Below are 24,335 nucleotides of genomic sequence, written 5' to 3'. Positions count from 1 at the left end.
AAAGCTTTTAGAGCACTGAAGATGAATGAACCTGGCAGCAAGAAGAGGAAGGCAGTGATAAATAGCAATTCTGCGCTGAGAACGCAGCAGGTGGTAGGACACCAGATAAAAGGAAGATTAGTGGAGAACAAGAATCAAAGGCTTCTTTCCTTTTAAAGTCTAGATGGATGCACAGTGGTATTGGATCTGTAAATGCACACTTGTCCTCCTACTCCACAAAGGAACTTCAGGATGACAAAGCCCAGGCTGGGTGACGCCACCCACCGCCCTCAGAGACGTCCACAAGTGGTTTCAACAAGCAAACAATGCAACATCTCTTCAGGGAACACAGATAGTACAAGTGACAAAGAAAAAGTTATTTCACAACTCACTGCTGCAGGAGAGGCCCTAAAAGATTCCACCAAGCATAGAGAAAAATACTTGAAGTTTTTTTAATTTTTTTTGAAAGGGAGAAGAAGCTCCAAGGTGTTCATGATATAAAGCAGGCTCCTCGAGTGAGCCCTGCAATCAACACTCCCCTCCCAAGTTAGATTTGTGCCTTGCCCCTTGTTCAGGCAATTTCATCTCCCAAAGTGAGAGTTTCCTAAGGGAAAGTGGGGAATGACACTGCCTGCATCATAGCTCGATGTTTATGCAGAGCGCTATTTTAGTGCAATGAATTAAGAGCAGTCAGGAACACAGCGAACCGGTGACAAGCTGGCATGGATTTGTGGAAAGTTACACAAATTCAGTTACACAAGTTTTGCCTGGCCTTAACTATCCCCGTTTTATAAATAGATAAAGAGAGAGGGGTTAGGCAATTTGCCCAGGATCAATTAGCAAGTCCTGAACGACTTAGTGAAATCTCTATCTACTTCAACTGCTTGGCAACACAGCCTGCCCAGGCCATGGCTGACACTGTGGCACCTCGAGAATTCTCTGGTTTTAAATCCCAAAGGGGTTGTGTTATTGTCTCCACAACCAAAAAAATCCACACATGGAGGGATGTGCTCCTCTCAGACACTTGTATCGTCACATTCAATCTCCAAGAGATGGGTGACAGCACTATTTAATATCCCAGTGGATAAAATCAGAGAAAAAAAAAATTAAGTCTGCTTTCAGTATCAGTAGGATGCTCACATGCCACAGCTGGAGAGTGCTTCATAGTGAGTGAGTCTCATGCACTCTGGGAGATTTTCTCCTCAGCCTCTCCCATCCCTTTCCAGTCCATCAAGATGTTCACTTCATTTCACAGTAATTTATAGGTCCTGCATAATTAAATAAACTGACAAATGCAAAGCTTTGCTTACTGTAAGAAGCCATCTCCTGGTTTATGCATCAATACTGGTGCCAATGCAGTTTTATGTTGACAGAGTGTTTTTATCCGTGCACTTTTAGACTCCAGGGAGACGATAAATGCCAGGGCAAAGAGGTTTTATGTTCTGATTAAAAGAAATGAAGTAATTGCCATGGAGAGGTTGGAACACAAAAGAACATGGCTATCTCCATTTAGATTACAACCACTGTCAGCACAGCCCTGAACAATGGTATCAGGGAGAGAGTCCTGCTCTCTCCACAAGACAGATTAATCCAGTGTGAAGGAGAACACTCCAAACTGAGAAAGCAACACTCTGAATTGTAACAGGTTCCAAAAACTTGGTGCCAAGCCACAAGTCCAAGCCAGTGCCCTTGGGGGAAAAAAAAGAAATGTTAAGATAGAAGCAAACTGCCTCACTTTAGGTCTCACTAGTCAGCTGGATCTGTTAAAGGCAATTTTCCCCTTGGTTCAGTGGATGCACTTTTTGAAAGCCAAAGGAACGACACAGTTAAAAATAGAGCCATGAGTAAAAATAAGACTTGGGGAGGAGTTTCAAGCTGGGAATTTGTGCAAGCCATTAGAGGAATTTTTAGAATTCCCACTTCCAGCAGATGCCCCAGAACTCACAGATCTCTCCATCTCCTTACCTGGAGCCACTCAACTGACAGTGCTCCCACAGTGGCTCTCCCCATATGCACAAATACCAATTCAGGTGTTGAGAACATGAAGAAACATCAGAAGTGTCTAACACACCTTCATCAAGTTGCTTTTTCTGTTCAGCCTTAACAGAATTGCACAGCCTAAAATTCACAAAAGAGGTTTTAATTTTCACTGGTTAGAACTGTGCAATACTGCAGCAAAATTACTGCCATGAATTCCACACAGTGAAAGCTTCAAGCAATTAAATTCACATTGTGGAGGGACAGTCCTGCACTGAGGTTTCCATCACTCAAATACACGTTGGTTTTTCTCCCACCATCAAAGGATTTCTAGATTGAGATGTACATTCCTCATTTAAATTTGAGAATTACATTTCATCTGGGACAAGAACAGGAATTGTGTCAAGCAGTAGGAAGTGCACAGGAACACAAGGTCACAAAAGCCAAAGATTGGATAAGACTTTCTTAACAACTGTTAACAGGCAGTTTGGATAGAGGAGTGGCAAAAAGGAAGGAGTCATTATAAAAGAATGGAAGTCTTTCTTCCCTGCTACATGATTTAAATTTTTCCTGTATACCAAACCAGCTCCTTGTAGGGAGGTGCCCCATTCACTCCAACCCTCAGGCTACATTCCACAGCTGATCAATCTTTTGTTTTTTATCTCGTGGTGTAACTTTCCAGTGAAACTTCAGAGCATTTGTTTCATGGGAACAAAGTGATGTCATCCAGCTCATAATTAAAGCACTCAATAATCAACAGAATTATGCATAATATGCATTAATATTATTGTCAAAGGCAAGTGCTTTGATCTGCCTGAAACAAATCTCGTTTTATTGGGATTGGTTTGCTTCCAGCATTTTTTCCTCCTCAAAAAAATTCCCCAGAAATTCTGCTACTTCATCCTGGGTCAGGAGGCAAGGAAGCTTAAGTGTCAGAAATTCCCACAGAAACAAAATCTCATGCTATGACCAGGTCAGGCTCTTCTCTATTATGCATTCATTTATTTTCATTTCTTTCAAGTCATCAGCTGCCTCCACAGAAACGAAAGTGCTTCCTGCCACTGCAGTGAACCCTCTGACCTCGGTTTAGTGGCCCTGCTGTGGTTGATGAAAGGTGGCAGGGTTGGTCCTTCTGCATGTTCTAAGAAAGAATTTGGAAAGAGGGAACTTTGCACATCTCTCAGTGCTGCTTTCGCAGGATATGCAGCGAGATGAATTTCATCATTTAAGTGTTGCACACATAAACCACGAGTAGTTCAGCCTAGGGAACATGTACAATCAGACAAAACAAATCCTCTGAAATGCACAGAGCTAAGACCAGTCAACCTTAAATCTATTTATGAACTAAAAACTGTTCAGCAGAAAAAATTATCAAGCAGGTACCTATTGCCAGTGAGCCTTAACACAAAAAAGCCAAGCCCTGACAGCCCTGTGGAAGAGAAACCCAAGCAGCTTTCTCTAGGCTGGCAGAAACACTCAGAGCTACAGCTTTTTGCAGCCTCTCCCAAAACAGAATCAAGAGCTCTGTGCAATTACAGATCTAACCTGTTATAGCTTGGTCCCATTATGGAAAAAAACTGCAGGATTTCACTGTATAATGTTTGCTCCTTTGAGCATTTTAGAAGCCACTTTCTACCTTCCATCAGCTGCTACATAACTGAATTATTTACACCTCATTAGAAATATAACAGCAGGGATTAAGGGTACCAGGAGATTTAAAAAATAAAACAAAGATACCTCAGGTTTTAAACAGAAATAGGTGTTCTGTCCTGTAAAAGGGCTTATTGTCCTCTGCAGAAAACAGAGCTACCCATAAAAAAAACTGCATTGCAACATGATTTTCCACCAGGAAGTAGAACAACACCTTTCATTCCAGGAGGCAACAGATACTCCAAAGCAATAAACAATGCTACAGGCACTTCTCCCTCACACACCAGTCACTGCCCCATCCCCAAACTCCCAGCACACCAGCCTGACTCGCTGCTGGCACTCTACCAGCAGGACAGGGCACTAAAGAAGAGACCTTGTCACACAAGATATGGCTCTTCCCAATTAAATCTGGGATTAAAAATGTTACACATGTACAGGGATGTTTGCCAAGCTGGAAGGATGGGACATGAGCTCTGCTCCCCAGCTAGAGGTGGCTGGGACTGGAAAGGCACTACAAGACCCATGGGAAGAACACAGTACTGAGAGAAAGGAGAACTGGAGAAAAATTGTACTCAGGATAGGAAAACAGCACACTGGGAAGAGAAGGAAAAACAAACATCACAGGTTCTAAATGTACTCTCCAAAAATCTTGGCTTACTTAATATTCTACAATAATAATCAAAAAAACACAGAATAGTTTGGGTTGGGACCTTTAATGGTCATCTTGTCCAACCCCCTGCAATGGGCAGGGACACCTTCAACCAGAACAGGTTGCTCAGAGCCCCATTCAACCTTGAATGTTTTCAGGGATGGGGCATAATTCTTGTTTTCTGGAGAGAAGAGTGAAGTCTGTAGGAACAAGTATGAAATAAAATACCAGAAGAGGATCAGGAGGTAAAGCACTGCACACAATCCCCTTTTCCACATGGTCTATCCCAAGCCAGGACTGTTTCCAGCACAGCTCTGTTGCTGCAGCTCATGTCAGCAGTGACTGCAGCAGACATCTCCAGGCACATCTGCATTAGCTAAAGCAACTGTCTTAACAGTTTTTCCTTGCATGACTGCTTCCAAGACTTCCAGTTTGGGCTGGGTCAGGGCAGCCACTTAAACACCCTCTCTTCCATCCAGCTCAACTGAAGCAGAGCAGGGAGCATCCACAGGAGCAGTTTGACCAGCTGATCTTTCCCTAAGTGACTTTTACCATCAGATATGCCCATTTCCTTCTGATGGATCTGCCCACCCTTCACCACAGACCTGTGCAAAACCATCTCACATGTCGATGATAAATCAGTGAGGTCTGTGCACTCCACTTCCAGGCCTATAAATCTGCTGATGTAAAAGCCTGACTAGCTTGTGCCAAGAATTTTATCTGATCTATTGATTCTGAGGACTTGACAATCAAATGATTTATATCTGCTGATTGTCATTAGTCCAAGTAATAGTATTTTAAGATAACAAGACATAATGAACTCTGGATTGGCTTTTCGTTTTGGTTTGTGGTTTGTTTGTTGTTGGGTTTTTTTGTTTCTTTTATGAACTGTGGGGCTTTTTGAAGTTCACATTTTTATGCATTAATCATTAAACTATTTCTTTGGATATGCAATTATGCCTAAAGTTTACCCAAAGCTACCAGGAAAGTTACCTGCAATTTGCACTGAGCCATCTTCTCCAAGAAGAATATTTCCTGCTTTCACATCCCTGCAGAAAGATAAAGCAACAATAAGTGGAAGTCATTAAATCTTTACTTCAACCAACAAAAATACATTAAAAGGTTATTATTTCTTGTACTTTGTTTCTTATATTGGTATTTCATGCCTCAAATCATGCAGAAATAGGGACTTAACTAACTTCAGCAGACAGGCACTAAGTAATATTTGTATGGATAACATTTTAGGCATTACACACAGAAAAGAAAAATCAAAACTTTGCAGAAGGTACCCTTAAAAAATGCAAGGAAATTGGTTTGGTGGTCTTAGAGTTAGATAAAAGGTGAAAAGTGAACCCAGCAATGGTCAGATACTCATGTACCCCTTTTTATGGGGAGAAACTTGAAGAGATAGTGAGTTGGATCTGGTTCTCCCCCAGCCCCACATCCCACTGCTCTCCAGCCTTGGAGAAGTTCCCATGCTTCCTCAGTTTAGCCCCATACACTGGTAAAAAAACAGAGAGCAGAAAAATGTTCTTTGCTCCTGGCTTAACGAGCCTGGTCAGTGAAAAAAACCTCCCTGATATTTTTTTTTTTTCTTTTAATGAATAAACACACAAGAACATCCAGAATGAGCTACAAATGTTTTGTACTATCCTCTTTCTAGCCAAGAGCTCTGGTTTTCAGGTTAACAGCAACACTTCTCCATCCTTGAGGGGAACACCACCATCACTGCAAACACTTTGAAGTTTTCCAGTTTATTTCCACAGGCTGCTCCACATGCCAAGCCAAGAGAAGCCCTTCATAATTGACACCCCTGTTCATCAGCACAGCTGCTAAGCTTGCATTGCCCAGGAACCCATGTGGAATGGGAGCAAAAAGGAGAAAACAACCCCAAAACAAGCAGATTTTCCCTCCACTGCCTTTGGCAAATATTCCAAATCCTTTCACATACAGAAAGTCCAAAGCTATTTTTTCCTCTCCTCCCTAGTGCATCATGAGAACAGAACTGGTGTGATGGCCTGGCCAAAGAGCCCCAGTCAGGCCCTGGAAATCTCCTCCTTCCTGGCTATGCTATTCTGGAGAGGAGGCTGGGCCACTGCCAGTTCCAGGCCAGGATAATTTTAAACACATCCTCTCCAGCACTAGCATTTGTCAGACTCTTCCCAATACCCAGTCTAAAACAGTGACACAGCAAGGCTTTTCCCCAGCACACAGCAGAACAAAAACTGTCTATAAAACAGTCCCACTAAGGATCAACAGCAAGCTGCAGCTGACAGCAACTTTAGCCTTCAAACTGGTATTTCAGGTCATGCCAAATGTACACCTCTTGCTAGCAGGGCCCATCCTGGAGCCTAACCTCAATTTGAAGCACAGGTGTGAGAGCAAGCTTTAATAATGTAGATGTGTCACATAACTTCAGAGTTTCATACAGCCTCAAGCATCTGACTTTGCCTTCCAGAAACACAATTTTTGTGTTCTTCCTGTATCCATTGCAGACAACACAGCATCAGTGGATGCTCTTAAATACATGAAGGACCTGAAGGGATTAAATGCAGAATTAAGAGGCCTGCTGTAGCCATCCATTGCTAATGGCCAAATCCAATATAATTGGTGCTGTTGAGCTAATTGCCATGAGACACAAACCTGAGGCCTGCACTCCCACTAACTGCTCATGGTCTATAACAAGGAGGAATGGAAAAGCTCCCTGCCAGTATTTAGGCAGAAGATGCCTTTGGGATCCAGGAGCACACAGAGCCACGAGAGCACAGCACTGAAGTTCTGCTGTGTCCTAGGTAAGGAGCTGGCTCACACAGTGTGAAATGTGCTTGGCACAGGCACAGCCACCTCCAGGAATCCCCCTGCACACCAGCACTAATTCAGAGGGAACACAGGGTGTTCAGGAAACTCTCCAATCCTACTGGAAATGTTTACCCACAGCTGATTCTCCTGTGACAGCCAGGATGCACCAGGCCCTGCCAGTTCCAGGTTATGGGGAAAGGAACAGAACAAGGTTGCCTGTTGAAGTTATTAATTCTCTTAGTGGAGTAAGAGTAATTTCCTCTTCCATCTAAGGCAGCCCAGGATGCTGGAGCATTTCCCCAGTGAGCTGTGCCATGCAGTATTGTGCAGCCTGTCCAAACTTCCCCTCTGGCAGAACTGCACATGTGGCTCACCAAGCCCCCACACAGACCACACTCAGCCACTAAGGAAGTGCCAGGGAAGATTTTAAGCAAAACTAAGGATGATGTCTCAACTATCACACACTTCAAAATCCAAAACAACTCTGGCAGGTTCCACTGGCATAGCAACAGCAGGCATTCCCTATCACCAAACCATCCCACCACAACAGTGCAAGTTTGGAATGCAAGAAGTAACAAAACAAGCATTCAGATTGAATCCCATAATAAAAAATGACCCCCTCAAATCAATAGGCTTGCTTTCTTTTTAAGTTCAGCTTGGATTAATTAAAATTTACTATTTTCCCATTGGAAACAAAAGTTAGTAAATATGATGCTTAAAGTTGGATCAAGAAATTAAAACAAGTCATGGCCACAATATGAAATCCAAGAGGCCAAAACAGCTGCTGCCAAATATCCAAGTCCAACTACAGAATTAAATCACCACTTCATGTGGCACTAGCCTTCTGCAAAGACTCACCCCAGCCTGGCACACTCCACCCCAGAGCAGCAAAACTGATGGGGCAGCAAGATATTTGGGGAGTCACTGTTCCACAAAAACAATTTCCAGCTTTCCCATTCCCCATCCCAGTGTAACAGCACTGCAACAGCATCAGGTTGAAAACTGGGTGGGCACAAAGCCCTTCCTTTTAGTATGTACTGGTGCAGCAGCAGCATCTTTGAAGCAGGTTCTCCTCTAAAATTACATTTAAAATTAAGTGCATTTGAAGCAATGGGGCAGGGGAAAGACGATCAGTGCTTTCCTGTTTATTTTCATCAGGAGATTCTTATAACTTGGGAGCTGAATGGTGAGAAGTTTGTTACTCCAGGATACAGTTATTGCCAAGTGTAACAATTTGAAAGCACTTCCCATTAATGTGGTAATGGTCATATCCTGGGCTGATACACTGGGAATAAACGGTGTGCCTCTGGCATAATTGCTATAGTGGAAACAGGAAGCAGCTTTAGCGTAAACAATAATTATGTCACACTTTAAATGAAGTTACAGAAGGCTGGAGTAAACTTTCTTGTCAATAGCTTAACAAATGCTAGAGTAGTTCTGGACACTCCTGCTCCACAGCTGACATCTTTCTCTCTTCTAAAGCCTTCAAGAGCCTTTCCACAAAATAACAACTATGTTTTTATTTACCTTGTACTTCACAACCAGAGTGGGAAGAGTGGTTTGGACTCGCTCCAGTGCGGAGCTGGATTCTCCACATCAGCCTTGAAAGGTTTCACAGCAGGGCAGAAACCCTTCTTCATCTGCATTCCAAACTGGTTTAGCTTCCCCGTTTGACCAGACAAGAGTTACACCACATTAATGCCTCCAGGTAGGGGCTGGGCCCTAAGGCATGAGGTGCAGTACAACCAAATCTCATCCCAATGACAAAATTCCAGCCAAGCTCCAGCTACAGGAGATTTGGGAGCACAGGAAGGCAATGAGATGATGTCCCCCAGTTTTAAGTGCCATGTTCCCACATTCCCCACCATTCATTTTTTCAGTGGGGCACAGGGAAGCTACATGAACAGCATCCTGCTGGCTTGTTCCCACTATAAAGAGTCCTTAAAATCTTGCTAAATGATCAGATCCACCCTCAATCTGCAGGCCCACCCCACAGTGGTTCTTACAGCCCAACCACAATAGAAGGAACCTGAGCAAAGAGTGTCACCCCAGGAGCTCTGCACCCAGCAGTGAGAAGAAAACTGTCACAGGGGAGGGGAAACAGATAAGCCCTGTTTACTCTGCCTCTGCCTCCAACCTGCTGGCATGTGCCTTTGGAACACAAAGCTGGTGTAAGCACAGCCATGAGTCATTTGCCCATTAGATGCAATTTACATCAACTGCAACAATAAATTTTCATGGACTGAACTCTATAGTGCATAATTTGGCATGAGGAAGGAGTGGTAGGTCCTGCCAAGTTTCATTTAAAAAAAGAGAAGGTGCAAGATGCAGTAATTACTATTTTCTTTTAAAGGTAATGAATAACTCAAAATATTTATGCTGAAAGCAACCAATTGCTGGAGTTGACATTGCTCAGAGTAATTTGCAAAATACTTCCAGGATGATATCTTACATACAGTTAAATATGAGGAAATCTATGACATTTTACACCAAATGAGTGCTATTGTCCCTCTACCACCAAACATTCCTCTCAATTAAATAGCATTCTGTTACCTGTGTCACCTCTTTCCTCAGCCTTATAAACAAAGATATAAAAAGCTGAAGACAGGCAAGAGTTTTACCATTTAGAGCTGCAAAATGTAAACTAGGCTTAGAGCGTGCAGGCAGATCTGTATTTTTACCCCCTCAAATGTCAGCACTTTCAGTACAACACAGGAGGAGGCATCCAAGGTAATTGTATTGAAAGTGCTATACATTAGCATGTCCCTGTTCCTGCTCAGAAAAGCTGTGTGCATTAACATTTTCATACCACAGTGCTGAACCTAAAGTCCCAAACTCTCAGGTGAGGTGCAATTCCTGCCTGTTACAGCACTGCACTGGACTGCAGAGCCAGGCTGGAAACATCTCCCAGAGCTTGAAGGTTTTCCAACGGCAGAGAGCTGGCAGAGCAGCTTCCACACTCCCTGCTGAGCCCAGCACAAGGGGAGGGAAGAGAGGGCCAAGTCCACAGCTTGCTCCATCCCTGCTCATCCACAGCCCTCTCAGCACGTCCTCGTGGCCACTGGCAGCAGGGCCCAGCAGCAGCAGCCAGGCTCCCACAGATTGCAGCCCAGTGACATGCTTTATTGCCCAGCATCAGGGGAGCACAGCAACTGCTGCTTCCCTCTTCTCTGAGCTGCTCTGACAGCTGCTGGGCTGTGGTAAAACACACAGCCTCCACACAGGAGCTGAGCCAGCAGCACAAGGCAATTCATTATTAACTCCAAGAGTCAAAATGATGGAAGCATTTTTTAAGCTACACCTTCATGGAGGTTACATAGGTGGGAATAGTTAAACGTTTTTGAATTATTTTAATGGCTGAAGAAAATTAGATGAATAATCCAATGTTACCAGGAATTTTTGAAAGTTTTTGGGGTTTTTTTAAGCAGTCTGAAGCAAGGCTTTGGAAGGCAGAAGTGACTGAGACAGACTGTGGCTTTGCAAACAGAGCTACATGAAGATAAAGCCCACTGGAAAGGACTGGCAGCTTCCATCACAGCTTTAAGAGCACAGCAAGAACTTGTTTTCTCCCTGCCCCACCCATTAGATCCAGGCAGATCACTGAGTGCAGTGAAGATCTCTTGGGAGAGAACTCCATCCTGTCACCTGGCATAGGCAAACAGACCCAAAACAGAAATTAATCTCCCATTGCACTTCATTGTAAAAACATAAAATATCTTTCAGAGGTTCCACAATGCACTTACTAGGTACAACTCCTCTCAATTTTCCACCTTCCAGTGCTGCAGAAGTGGACTGCTGCTTTAAGTAGAGGGTTTGGGGCCCAAGAAACCACGACTCAAATTTGATTTCTTTTAGGTCAAGTCACTCTGGCAGCTCAGACAAGGGACAACTCAACTACAGGAAGCTGCAGGAGATCTGCCTGAAATTCACTGTCATTTGGTTGTCTGAACAGCTCCAGGGGCTGGGAAGATGCTGAGGCTGTACAGAAAGAGTTGCAGACCTTGGGCTAACTCGGTGCAAGCCTCTATTATGAAGTGAGGCTGGCAGCAGTGTGTCACATCCCTCACTGTGTCCCTGTCTGTCACAGCCACCGTTATCGCAGCGCCTGCAATTTTCCTTTATCTCAGCAAATTATGTCCAGCTCACACTTCATTCCTGTGCCAACTTTGTCTCTGATGCTTTGGTGCTCTCATTAATTCCTTCTCTTCCCACATGGTTCAAGCCTAACAGAGACTTAAAGGAGGTGCAGCTCAAGCACAAATCCTGCATGGACTCCTCCATCCATGCCAAGTCTCCAGCCCAGCAGCAGTGCTCAAGTAACCTCAACTGCACATCAATGAGGGGCAAGTTGTTACAGCTAAATCAAAACCCTTAAAAAACAGCTTTAGCCAGAAAAGCACTGGACCTAGGCATGCCTCCCAACATGGAGATAATCTAACCATACCAATACTCACAGTCCCACTTCTTCCTCCTGCAAATGTGGCCTTTGCCTCACACATTCACCCCAAAGCACATCACTGCTTTAACATCAGCTCAGGGCAAGGAGGATTTGCCAAACAGCCCACGCTTCTGACAACCTTCAGCAGTTACTGCAAGGGAAAACCTCCATCTCAGACTTCATACACACTTTTAAAGCTCCTCCTATTCTGTTAGAACTTCAGGTTTTTTCTCTTTTTTCTCTGCCCAGCAGGCTTTAAAAATCAAGCTTTCATACATTGAACTGCAGCTAAAAATGTAACAGGATTTCTTCCACAAATTCATCTATTCAGCCTGTCCATTTCCTGATCCTACTTCCTAAGGACTGCAGTGGGGACAAGGCACAAAGACCCTTTAACAGCTGCTGCATGAAAAGCAACACAGTGAGCTGTGGAGTCACAAGGTCTCTTCCTACCCCTGGAGGCCCTGATATTTTTGGGACACCCTGCCTTAGTCACTGGTAACAGAGGGAAATAGTCAAGTTATAAAGTGGTCTTATTTCAGTACTTCATGTCAAATTCTTTCATGTGGAAGGAGGTGGGTTTGCTTCACGTGGCAATACCAGTGACACCATCATGCTGCAGCAACTCCTGCATGTCAGAACACATTCCTAGGGCACTCAGAAATAGGAATCTCCAAAAAATTACCACGTGCACATCACCCCAGTTTGAGTACAAGTTGCATCAGGTAGCACAAGGAACAGGAATGTCAGTGATTCACACATCTCCCTGCCATCATGGAAAGATGAAAGGTCATTCTGGCAAATACAGAACCAATTTGGATCAAACTAGGCCACGAAAAATTGACACAAATGGAGACCTTCTTGAGCTCTCCTAAGGCAATAAGCACCCTGGTCTGGAAGAGCTGTAAGTCTATCTCTATACACACAAGGTTCAGGTATTCCCCATGCAGCCAAGAGCTGTCCCTATCTGCAAAGCCACCCATGCCTGCAATGTGACACAGGAAGAGAAAATCAAGACAGCCAGGGTTCACAAGAAACCTGTCACAAAGACTTCCTTCTCCAAAATCTGTAAGATAATGGTTTTAAGCATGACCAGCAAAGGAAGAAAGATTTCTATTTCATCCAGTTAGCCCCATAAAATGGAGAAAGTAGTTATAAAGTCAGGTATCTGCACAATGGAGACAAGTCCTCTCTGCACTCCCAGTCTCACTTGGTGATGCTTTCCAGGCTACCATGAAGGGATAGATTTCTCTGCGGCACTTCTTTGTTGTCTTAGATGTGTGTGGATTGTCTCACTTTTGTTTTTGAAAGTATTAACTTTAGTTTTTAATATCAAGGTAAGATATAATTCAATTTAGTAAATATAAAAAAATAATTTCTGATGCAGCCCTGCAAAATTTTCAAGTGTGTTCAATGTGTTACCACACAAATTTAGCAAGTGGTCCTTTTCTCCTGCTTTAGCATAAGACATGAATGAAAAGACTGCAGTAGTCTGGATAAATGTTTAAAGCACCTCTTTCTATGCAGCTTTTAGGATCTATGAAGGTCAGAAATTCTGGTGCACCAAAACAGGGAATAATATCCAAAGCCATCTTTTTGAAGTGTTATATTCACATCATGTACCATCACGGTAGAACAGATGAACAAGACAATTTTAACAATTACTTAGCTGCTGGAGAGATGCTGCAAAAGCCTCTGTTGGGTGACCCAGTCTCAGCAATCTACACCAGATAAAGGCAGTGACATGAGAAAGATGTCACAGTGTTGTACACGTGTGAATGGCACTCGGTTTCTTCAGACTAAAAGCTAAGAGTCTGTTACATTTTCACTTTATACATTTGATATTGCAGACAGTGAATGATTATTCCCCCTGGAAACACATCAAATCCAAATACTCCTGACAATTTGAGAATTGCTGGAAACCAGCATTATTTGAGTGTACAACTCACGGATCACTGACCAAAACCTGTCACTGTTGAACCTTCAGATCACCCAACCTCTATTTTCCCACTCTTCATATTTCTCCTGCTTCTCATCTCCATGTAGCAAAGCAGAGAGAAAAACCTAAAAACTCCTCTCCCAAACAGTTGGGTTTTCCTTTGGACTAAACCAAGTTACTTTGAGTAACTGCAGGACACCCAGTGACAAAGTTCAGAGGAGGGAAATGGCAGAGGGGCAAAGCTCTGCAGCAGCCACACCTCAAGGCATCACCCTGGAGCCCACCTGCACCCCTGTGCTGCAGGGAGCTCCCAGGAGCTGGGGCATCACCTGGAGCCCTTACAGCATCTCTGTGATTTCACCAGCAATGATATTTACCATCAGAGGTTAAAATCTCAGGTTTTTAGACTTCAGACCAAAGACTGTCTTTATCCACTTGGAGGAAAACTGTCTCCACAGGAGTTATTGTTTCTGGCTGTCTGCAGATTTGGGATTTACATCTGGTTTGTATTATCTCTCTGCAACCACTGGGAATTTTCTTGTTTTTGAACAATGAATTTCTGGATGATGTAGTGGAAGAAACAGCCACCAGGAAAACATGCTGGTTTGCCAAACCATCACAATACACCCCACTCTGACTGTACAGAGAGTGGGGGTTCAGTGGTCCTTGGGCTTTGACACTGCAGAACGAGGTGTTTATTTGGGGAACAAATCATACAGAACAATCTAGAGCAGCCTCTTGTTACTCTTGTGTGTCTCAGTAGGAAGGAGCACATTTCTATTCTTCTGGCTTCTGAATTGTTTACAAATTAAAGTTCTAGAATTCTATTAATTACCATCTCTAAAGATTATTTCTACCCATCCTATATGATGAGAGAGAAGAAACCAAAGTACAGTTCTCTGAATAAAAAATGGCACTTCCCACAGCTAAGCAATAGCCAGCTTTCAAATTACTGGTGTCCTGATTCAAAACCAAACCGGCAATTAGAGGTGGAAAGGTTCCACATCCTGTTATCCATTCCTAATCATCCCCTACCAAAGTTCACTTCCAAAACAATTTCCCAAAGCAAAAATCACAGCACTGTAGAGAGGAGAGCTTGAAGTTCTCTCACTTCTTCCCACAGTTTTCCTACAGAAACATGAGAGTACAGTATTTCAGAAGCACACTGGAATCCAGTTTAACCACAACACCTGCCAGCATGGTTATCAATGCATTAATCAGCTACAGGAAAATTAAGCTTGAATCCTGTAGGACAGCCAAGTTGTCCCAAAATACATCCATCAGCTCCTTCTTAAATCAAAACCTTGCTACTGGAGGTGAGCTCCTGCAAAATCCAACATATAAGTACTGGTGATGTTTATGTGCAGATAGATATCCATTTTTCAGAAGTTATTTACTCTTAAGTGTGGATAAAGAAGCAAAGAATTAAACTTTGATTCCCTGTCAAAACCATCCTAAGGTCCAAAAAAAGTGAACTTATCTGTCATAAAAGCACAGCAAGAATATTGTTTCCAGGGTCTCTTCAAAGCCACATTCAAACAGCTGTCCCAGCACACTGCAGCCCACATTTTGATTTTGAAAAGACACCAAAAACCCTCCAAACATTCTGTATGGCAGCACAGGCTGATCTAACTCAGCCTATAAAGCATGTTGCTACTCCTCTCACCCTGTAAGAAGTAGAGCAGCAAACAAATTAATAGTTGGATTGCTGCCATGCCAATAGTTCAAGTGCATGCAACTCTAAACCTCTTCCCAGGCTTTTGTTTTTACATAAAACCAGGACAGTATTACATTTATTGTGCTGCAATAAGAGAATCTGGTTATATTTGAGCAGTGTATTATTTTACCTGGACTAACTAAAATATTCAGTTACACAACAGCTAATCATGAACAGAAGATAAGCTCAGAGATAAAAATAGGGAGAAAGACAGAGAGACCTTGTAACAGTTAATCAGCATGATTCATTTGTCAGCCTGCCATACGCAGCACCAGCTGAAAAAGAAAGCCTTGAAGTTCCCTCCAATAAATCTTTTCAAGCAATAAAACCTCTTGGGTTGGTTTTGCTTTAGTTTTATTTCTAAGTCATTCATCAAACTCCTGCTAATCCCCAAATACAGAAGAATCAAAGTCCAAATGGGGAAGAGGTACAACACAGCCTGAGTGTCACCCAGCCTGGATTAGCCTGGCAGAGACCCCTCACAGCACTCAGTGTTGTGTGACCTCCACACAGAAATGTGCCCAAGCAGATTCCTGCAGGACCAGCTTCACCCAGGGCTTCCCAGTGTGGCCCCCTGCCCTCAGCTCTGGCTGCTGCCCAGGTACTTAACTCACTGCACATGAGCCGGATCTCTGGGATCTCAAATCCTCACTGGGATCACCGTGCTACGCAGGAAACCGCAACAGGGACAGCAGCAGCTGGCACAGGACAGGGGACAGGGACAGGACAGGGAAGGCAGGGAGCTGACAACTCCCACATAAGGTGATTTTGTTATCAATTGTTACTGTGGTATAGAGCGTTCATTAAAATAAAACTGATTTTGTCTCCTTTGTCATAAGGCCTCAGACACTTCCCATCAGCCCTTGCAGGATGAAAGGAAAAAAAAACAAACATCACTTTGGGCAATGTGGGAGACTTCAGCATTTATTCCTGAACAATGGTGCCTATTGAAATCTCAGACTCACTCTGGCTGTTAATTAGGAAAGTAAACAATAAAAAAATTATAATTTAAGCCTTCACTAGATATTTGGCTTTCTAATCTCCTCTAGAGAATACTGTCAAACTCCTGTCCTGTCCAAAGCAGGGATTTACACTTCCACACCAAGGCAGCTCCCCAAACCCTAATTGGAAGTGGCATTAAGTTCAAGGAGGGTGTAGGCAGAGCAAGATTCAGCAGCAGCAAAATTTCATTAAGCCAGTTTTTCACGTGTTAACTTAATACACCCATTTAAGATGATGCATAATTTAGAAGTATTGAGCAGCTCCACTGACAGAAATATGTTCTCCGATCTCACCAGTGATTTACAGCCCCTCTTCTGGTCTACAGTGCCCACAAAATTACATTTGGGACCCAATATTCATCCTTTGGGCTGTGCCACGGGCCTGGCTGTCCAAGTTCACATGTGCTAATTACAGTCATTCACTCATACCGCGTCTCTAATTTTATCAAGTTGTTTTCTCCAAGGTGTAACACGAGCAGAGTTTGGATATTTAGCGTAACCAGCTGAACATTTTTTTCCTGCTGGATGGCTGCTTGCTTTGTGCTGGCTGTTCCAGGTCTTAACTAAAGCCCTTCAATTTTGACCCTTCACAGCTGATCTTGCTCTGGCCTGAAGTTCACCCCAAGCACAGCTGCCCCACACAACAGACAATATTTGCAGTTCAGCCATCACTTGATGTGCTTTCCTTTAGAGCCAGATACTTTAAGCTGACCCAGGGGACCAAAGTTCAGTTATTTTAAACACTTCCTCTCAGAGCATCCCAGGCATGGCTGCAAAATTTCCACCTGCCTTTCCCATCATGCATGACCAATATTATGACCCCTAGCATTAAGCAAAATGGGAAAACCATACAGATATTTCTACAGATGAAGAGAGGTCCCAGCTGCACTACAACTTTGAACTGTGTTTTCCTCAGCAGCACACACACATCTGGATGAAACGGAACACAGCATGATGAACTCCATTAAGGAAACATGTTCCATCCTTCAAAGGCATGTCAGCTTGCCTTCTGCCAACAGCCAGAGCAGCCTTGCATCACAGGTAGGAAACCACACAACCTTCTGTGTCCCACTTCTCCAAATTTCCCAGACTGCTGTGCCCAGCACAATGAGAAAATCCAAACCCTGTTCTATGAGGTATCACACAATTGTTGGAGCAGCCCCAAAATACAGGGATGAAACTGATGCCAAGGGGGTGATGCACAACCACAACCCTAAGCTGCAGCAGTGACACAGCTCTGATTTCTTTGCTGAAGCATAGGCAAAATGCTTCAATAAGCAGGATGAAAATGGTCACAGCAGGTTTGATCCAGTTCATTTTCAAATGATTCAATATGAAACATTTTCTTCAGACCAGCAGTGTTAATTTTGTGAACATGGTATTTTTGCTGAGTGCAGTAAAAAATCCCCCATACCACACACAAATATATTCTCTCTAATATTTACCACATTTACTAGTTTTGCTTTTCCACTCCAGCCAGCCAAATGGAGAACCACCTCTCTTCAATACATAAAACACTGCAGTATCTCCTGAGAAACAGATTTAACAGCTTTCTGCTGCTTGAACAGATATATTTCAATTTCACTAGACCAGAAGATAACTAAATCAGCCAAGCAAACCAACAGCAGGTCACAGATGAACACAGTTCTGTCAATTACTTATGGCAAAGTGAAAAGTTACCATGTAATTGGCAAGTAAGTTGATTTATTACTTTACTCTGAATTCCCAGAGCTGCATCAAGTCTTATCAGAAAAAACAAAGTTAATCTACAAGCAACCAGCTATGAAATCAAAACTGTCTCCAATGAAGACAATGATTCTTGTTAAATCAGAGTTTTAGTTGAGACTGGAAACTGAAATTTGAGACTTCTTTCAGAGAAAATAATTCCACCTGAAATACTTACAACTCTTTCTTTCCTTTTAATCCAAAATAACCTACAAAAGCCAGTCAGTTTGATTGAAACTATGAATGCTTCTTCTATTCTCTAATTAAAATAACATTTAGGCAAAAAAAAAAATTACCTCTTGTACAGCTATAAGAGGACAAACTTAGTCCAGCACAGCAGCAGCAATGCTTATAATGGCATTGTACCAGAGCAGAGCCAAGCTCACAAAACTCCCAAGAAAGAAGAGGCTGTTCCAGCAGCAGCCTGTGGCTGCCATTGTGTATATTACCCACAAGCACTATATTCTATTTTCAGCACATATTTAGGATTGCAAACTTCAGTCTTTTTAATGCAGACCAGACCAACTTAGCATCTTCTACTGAACTACACCACACCTTGACACCAGGAGAGAGGAAAATGTGATTTTAAAACACATCCCAAACAAGACAGCAGCACAAACCCACAACTTTCAGTGATGTGTCACATCACAGGCCATTAGTTAACTGGGTTTTGCCTACAGAAGTTTTTCCATCAGTTTCATTTCCTTTCTTTTAAAATAAAATTACTCAAATTCAAATGTTGAGCTTGCAGTTAACCTAAAAAAAAAAAAAAATCAGAGCTGGAAGGACTTTTTATTAAATTGCTCAACTCTGCCTATTCAGTGTTCTTGGTAATTTGTAACTCTGCAAGAAACAAAATCAGTGGAAGTTTTCCAGCTTTCCATCAACTACACTTTGCAGCTGAATGTTACCATTTAAAAGGACATTCCCTAGGTCATAAATTTTAACACCCCAAATTTGGCCTAGTCATTGAAAATAGACACAGTATAGAGAACATAAACATCTGAATTCTGCATTTTAATTAAGCTCTCACCTTTACTTTCCTGTTTATGACCTCAGCAAATCATAGGATGAGACTGTGATCAGCTACTGTTTCAATAACATTACCACAAAGTGAGAAAAACAGAATACCTGTGGATTTGCCCGTTTTTATGCAGGTAGTCCAGTCCCTCCAGCACCTCCTTAAGGATTGTGGCTATACAGGCTTCATCCAGGACACCAGTCTTGTGTTCTCCTTTGGCCACAATGTGCTTGATAATATCCAAAACAGAGCCTAGAGAAGAGTTAAACATCTTAGTTTAAACTAGAAGGGCTGATTCAGTGAAGTGTAATTCATCATTGTTTAATATACAAGTACAAAAAATTCACTGCTGGTGGTCAGGATCAGAGTCAGACATTGAAGCTTTTGCTGCAGGAAAGCAGAGGCAACAATGCCCCCCAAGGTGGGCTGCAAAACCCCTGTGAACACAAGCAACTGAAGTTATTTGAACAAGACAAAATGTAAAATGTACACACAGGGCTCTTGGAAGGTTTTTAAGTAGATACTGATGCTACAGCTGGCTTAGTGCTGAGTACTGCAGATGCTGAAGGGGGAAATGGAAAAAGCAGGGGGCTGCCAGCACTTACTAACTGAAACTTGATAAAATTAGGCACTTTTTTCAACTCCTACAAATTCTGTGCAGAGGAATAGCAGGAAAAATCTCATCTATTAAGGGCTGATACAACCTTAAGAGGGAAAAAAAGTAGAAGTTATTAACAAATGAGGCTGAATTCTGAAAATAAGTCCGTTCTTCACTGTGTACAAAACTGGAATAGCTTAGATCCTTCCCTAGAAGCATGTTTAGTCTCTCTCCCAAGCATGGTGTGAATTACATCATCTTCCATGACAAACCAGGCTTTAGAGAGCAAACCACTTCTTCAAAGTGCACCCAGGAATAAACGGAACCAGTGACTCGCAGCAGGCCTCTTGTGCAAGGCCCTGCTTTTCACAGACACAGGGCACTGCCCTCTTTGTGTTTGCATCTGGACTGAAGAGACTTCTCAGAACTTTTTATTGCTCCAGCATGGGATGGCTATGCCTCTTTTCCAAAGCCTGTGCCATTTAGCCCCTTCAAACTTGGGTTTCTGTGGTTTAATGAGTGGATAGGGAGCAGTAGGGATTTTACAGCTATGGGCACAAAGCAGTGCCAGTAGTGCTGGGAAGTTCTTAAAGAATGAGAAAAGCAGGCACAACTGGAGAGAACAAATTGCAGCTTTGCTTGTCTTGAACAACAAACTTACAGGGAAAGAACATTCCAGTACTAACTCAGCTAGTTTAGAAAAGCTGAGTTCAGTTTAACAGAAGTTTAGAGAGTTTGTTCTTCCTAACTCACAATCCAAAAAAAGAATTATTTTTGGATCTGAAGAGCAGAAACTCTCATGAATTTGGTCCATGGGAGAATTAAAAGTTTCACCTTGTAAATTCCTGAAGCAAGTGAAAAATACAATGGAAGTTTTCAGTTTGATTTTCTTCTCACCCTTCAGGTTCAGGTAGACCAAAAAACCCCATCCTGATTAACATTTATTTTATTAACTATCCCACTTAGATCAGTTTTCAATTAAGAGTATTTTCCTTTTGGACTCTCCTACAAAAGCAGGGGCTGCAAGGTTTGAATACAAACACCATGTGGAAAGGCTCATTTTGCACAATTCAAACTGCACAGGAAACAACATCATGGGTGCAGTGTCCCTTAGATTGTGAAAAGCAGTATATGCTGAGCTCATCTAAAAGCTTGCTGCAGCCAGCAGAGCCACTGTTTCTCACTTTCCATCTTCTCTGGCCCACTGGCACCAGCTTCACCTGGACACCAAGACATCCAGTAAACCAAGTAGAAATAAACTGAACTTAAACTAAATTTATACACAATAAATTGGCTGCCCTGAATGGCACCTTCAGCTTCCTCTTACCAAAAAGTTCTTTGCTTACTTCAAGATATTTACAGAGGACACAAGCTTAACACAGAAGACTCTAACAAAAATAAGAAAAAAAAACCCAGAGGAAAATGAAAAAAAAAATAAGAAATGAAGTTACATAACATCACCCCAACATTTTATGCAAGAATACTCAGTGTTCATCCTTCCTTTACCCCACCCAAGCAGAGAAAGACACTCATGTTTAGTGAATTTTGACATGGGTCTTAGCCAAATGTTTCACCCAGCCATAACTCAGGTTGTTTTGACATACTTTGGACTTCCTGCATCAGAGCAAGAGGATCTTTACTGAAGAAAGCCAAGACTTCAGATATTGGAGATGAATCTCTTCACTGAAACCTCACCTTTATGTTCTGAGAAAAGAATCTTCTGTTGTGTGCCATGAGGACTCATCTGGTCTTCAGCCTATCATGTTTTTACATTTAAAGAGCTCATGCTTACTCATTTTGACACTTCTTAATCTGGACAAGAATTTTTGTGACATCAAAAAACACCCCACCAAAAAAGCCCCTCCACATCTACTGTTCAGGTTTTTCCTCTGAAATGTGCCTTAATCTGGAGAACAAACTTCACTTGTTTTAGAAGTCCAGTGAAAATATGTGGTTCTTCATGTACTCTCTTTGTCCTCCTGCCACCCACGACTCTGTTAGCAGAATTGGTTCACAAACATTTCCCTTCTCCTGCAAAGGGCTCAGAGAACATGAGGGGGCAGATCATAAGGTTCTCAAACTCATTTGGTCAAAGAAAATCCTCTATTTAGCCAAGTTAGAGGTTGTATTTAACCCTGAAAGGGGGGTGGAGGGTAGACAGACAAGAGGGCATGCACAGAGCCAGCCCTGCTTGTGAAAAGGTTGATTCACACCCAGCCTGTATCTGCTCCCAGTCCTGCCTGACACTTTTTAAGCACATTTATTTTAAAACCACTTGCACGTTGAGATGTTCACAGAAGTGGAGGAATTTGCCAGTGTTCTACAAAAAGGAGAGCAGCAAAAAGGGATCAGCAAATGCCCACTGCAGGAAACAGCAGAAAAGCAACCCAAGAGCCACCTTTCTACTGGAGAAAGTGTTCTTAGGATCATCCCCTCTGTCTGCTCAGGGTTTGGCCACTGGTACCACAGCACCATGAAGCTGTGATTATTCCAACTCACAAATCAATAAGTTTGGGAGTTGGTGTTGACTCACAACTCAACTACAACACCAGGGAACACAGAGAAGAAAGCCAAGCTGCATTTCCCAGCACTGCTCCATGCAGTGTTCCAGCAGTCTGGCTCAGGAAGCCTGGCATGGAACAGCAGAATAACCAAATCCCCAAGCAGAAACCCACAGCCAAGGCAGGAGTTGCTTTGAAAGAAGCCATGGGAATTTCACTGTCAAGGAAAACACCTCCTGCTAGAGGGCCAGGACTGGATTGCAGCATCAGGCTGATAAATTCAATGCAAAGTCTCAGTGACATGTGTGACACACTCACTAGGGTAAGACCCTGCCTCAGGATACACACAAATTTCCACAACTCCATTACACTGGACCAAGAGATCAGGGAATCAGAATCTAAAGGGAAAAATGACTGTTTTGCACAGTGGCCTGCTCCCAGTCCAGCAGTACAGTAACTGCTAAAATTAACTGGAAAATAATTCAGCTGAACTGGAACCAGGGCCTAAACCACACCAGAAGATGTTCTTAACAAACTGCCCACACTGCTGGGAAACACCAGCATGACTGCAGAGACTGCCAGCTTCTGAGCCAGCTTCAAACCAGTTTAGGAAGAACTGGGGAAGAGAGCACATCCAAACAGAGCTGGATCTCTGCTTAAATGTAGCTTCATTATGGATTTGTGCTCCATGTGCAAGCTGCTCAATCTCACTGTAAGACAGAACCTAGTGGCCAGAGGATGAGGCTCATACTGGAAACAAGGTAGCCTGCTCTATATTAACAGTTACAAGATTTTCACAAAATCTCCAGAAAAGAAAAAAATATCTTTGACTCCTCCCTAAAATAAAACCTCTATTTTAGATAATGTTATTAAGCACTCTGGTGTGTATTACACATGGCATCAGGCTTGATTACAACAATTCCCTCATGATTTTTCCCATTAAAAAGTCACAAGTAGCAAGTGTGGACTCACATTACAGGAAGGTGAACCCTAAGTCAGAGAAAAGAAAAAAAAAGAAATTAAGTTTGGCTGAGGCTGACTGGAAAGCTCTTCCAAGCCCAGAAGGGCCACATACCAAGAAAAGACAAAACAAGACACAGAGAAAAGGGTCAGAACTAGAGTCTAACCATAAATATAAATAATGCTGTCATTAACAAGGATGTTTAAAGAAAACTGGTGATGAGCAACTGATCTCAAAGCCCAACAGAAGACAAAAGGAAAGGAGATAACATTTAGTGATTGATATGGAAAAAATGCAGCTGGAACAAATTCCTGCCCATCAAATATACACTGTGCAGCACATCAACAGGAAGCCTGTGAGATACTGTGCAATCTGATGAAGCATTTAGCATGACTCTTCATTCATCATCCCAGTGTGTCAGTGTACTGACACCAATGCTCATGGAAATGCACCTACTCAGTAAGGAGAAAGCTCTCAGTGCAAACTGCACAGCAGTTGAGAAGGAATTGCTTTTCTGCTCAAACTCCCAAGCTTGCCACTCTGCTCCAAAAGCTGCTAATGCAGTAGCTCCTAAGGACAGCACAAGTCACAAGGAACCTGTACACAGACTCAGCTCAGCTGAGAGAGCCCAACCTGTAACTGCTTGTAGGAGAAGGATATTCAGAATTTGGATATTGACACCATGAATTATGTGCTACTCCAAAGATACCAGGTTACCTATGGCAATGAAATGAGATTAAAGTTCCATGGTTCACCACCTCACCCCCTTACAAAGCCATGCTATAAAATGGGATCACTGCAGTAACTGGAAATCCAGTTTTCCAGGCAGGGTGGAGACCCAGCAGCCCGGAACTCCTTAACCAGCTTTGCTGCTGAAGAAAACTTCGGTGTAATTGCACCCTCGGGGCAAGAAATTCTAATTGTTCCACTGATTCACTTTCAACAGCAAACCACCACAAACACTGACTGAGGCTTCCTGTTCCAAATCCAGAGCTGATTCCTTGACCTCACCTACAGCAGCAAGTCTGTGAATGGCATTTAGGAATCCTGTTTCTGACATTTCTCCTCAGCAGAGGAAGAAAACATCCACAGTCATCAGTGACACTGATGTTTAGTGCTCAGCACTGCTTCAGCACACTGGGGATAAAGCAGAGAAGGACATGAAAACCTAAGCAGAAAGGAAAACTTGTTTGGAACAAGATTATAGATAAATGCAGGAGTATTCCTGCTGGAATTCTACATGCCCCCAGAGGAAGAAAAAATGTACAGCAGAGCTGATTGCTATGGGAACCATATCTCACATGTTATAATATAACTTAAGTGACAGAATCAAGTTAATGCAAAGAAACCTCATTAAATTTGGTATGGGAAGCAGAATGA

The 24,335-nt window shown here is 42.7% G+C and overlaps 1 protein-coding gene across 1 annotated transcript in view; it reads right to left on the bottom strand.

Annotated features, from left to right (window-relative positions):
* OXSR1 (oxidative stress responsive kinase 1) overlaps positions 1-24,335 on the bottom strand; it is an 85,863-nt gene that overhangs the window by 28,195 nt on the left and 33,333 nt on the right. The window contains exons 4-5 of the mRNA XM_033072813.2: positions 19,006-19,147; positions 5,249-5,304 (exon numbers count right to left, since the gene is read on the bottom strand). Coding sequence (XP_032928704.1) covers positions 5,249-5,304; positions 19,006-19,147 — 198 coding nt within the window. The remainder of the gene's footprint in view (positions 1-5,248; positions 5,305-19,005; positions 19,148-24,335) is intronic.

The sequence above is a fragment of the Catharus ustulatus genome, chromosome 1 (genome assembly GCF_009819885.2).
Source record: "Catharus ustulatus isolate bCatUst1 chromosome 1, bCatUst1.pri.v2, whole genome shotgun sequence".
Classification (NCBI taxonomy): Eukaryota; Metazoa; Chordata; class Aves; order Passeriformes; family Turdidae; genus Catharus; species Catharus ustulatus.
The sequence above is the reverse complement of the archived record's forward strand: the minus strand, read 5'-3'. Positions and strand labels throughout refer to the sequence as shown.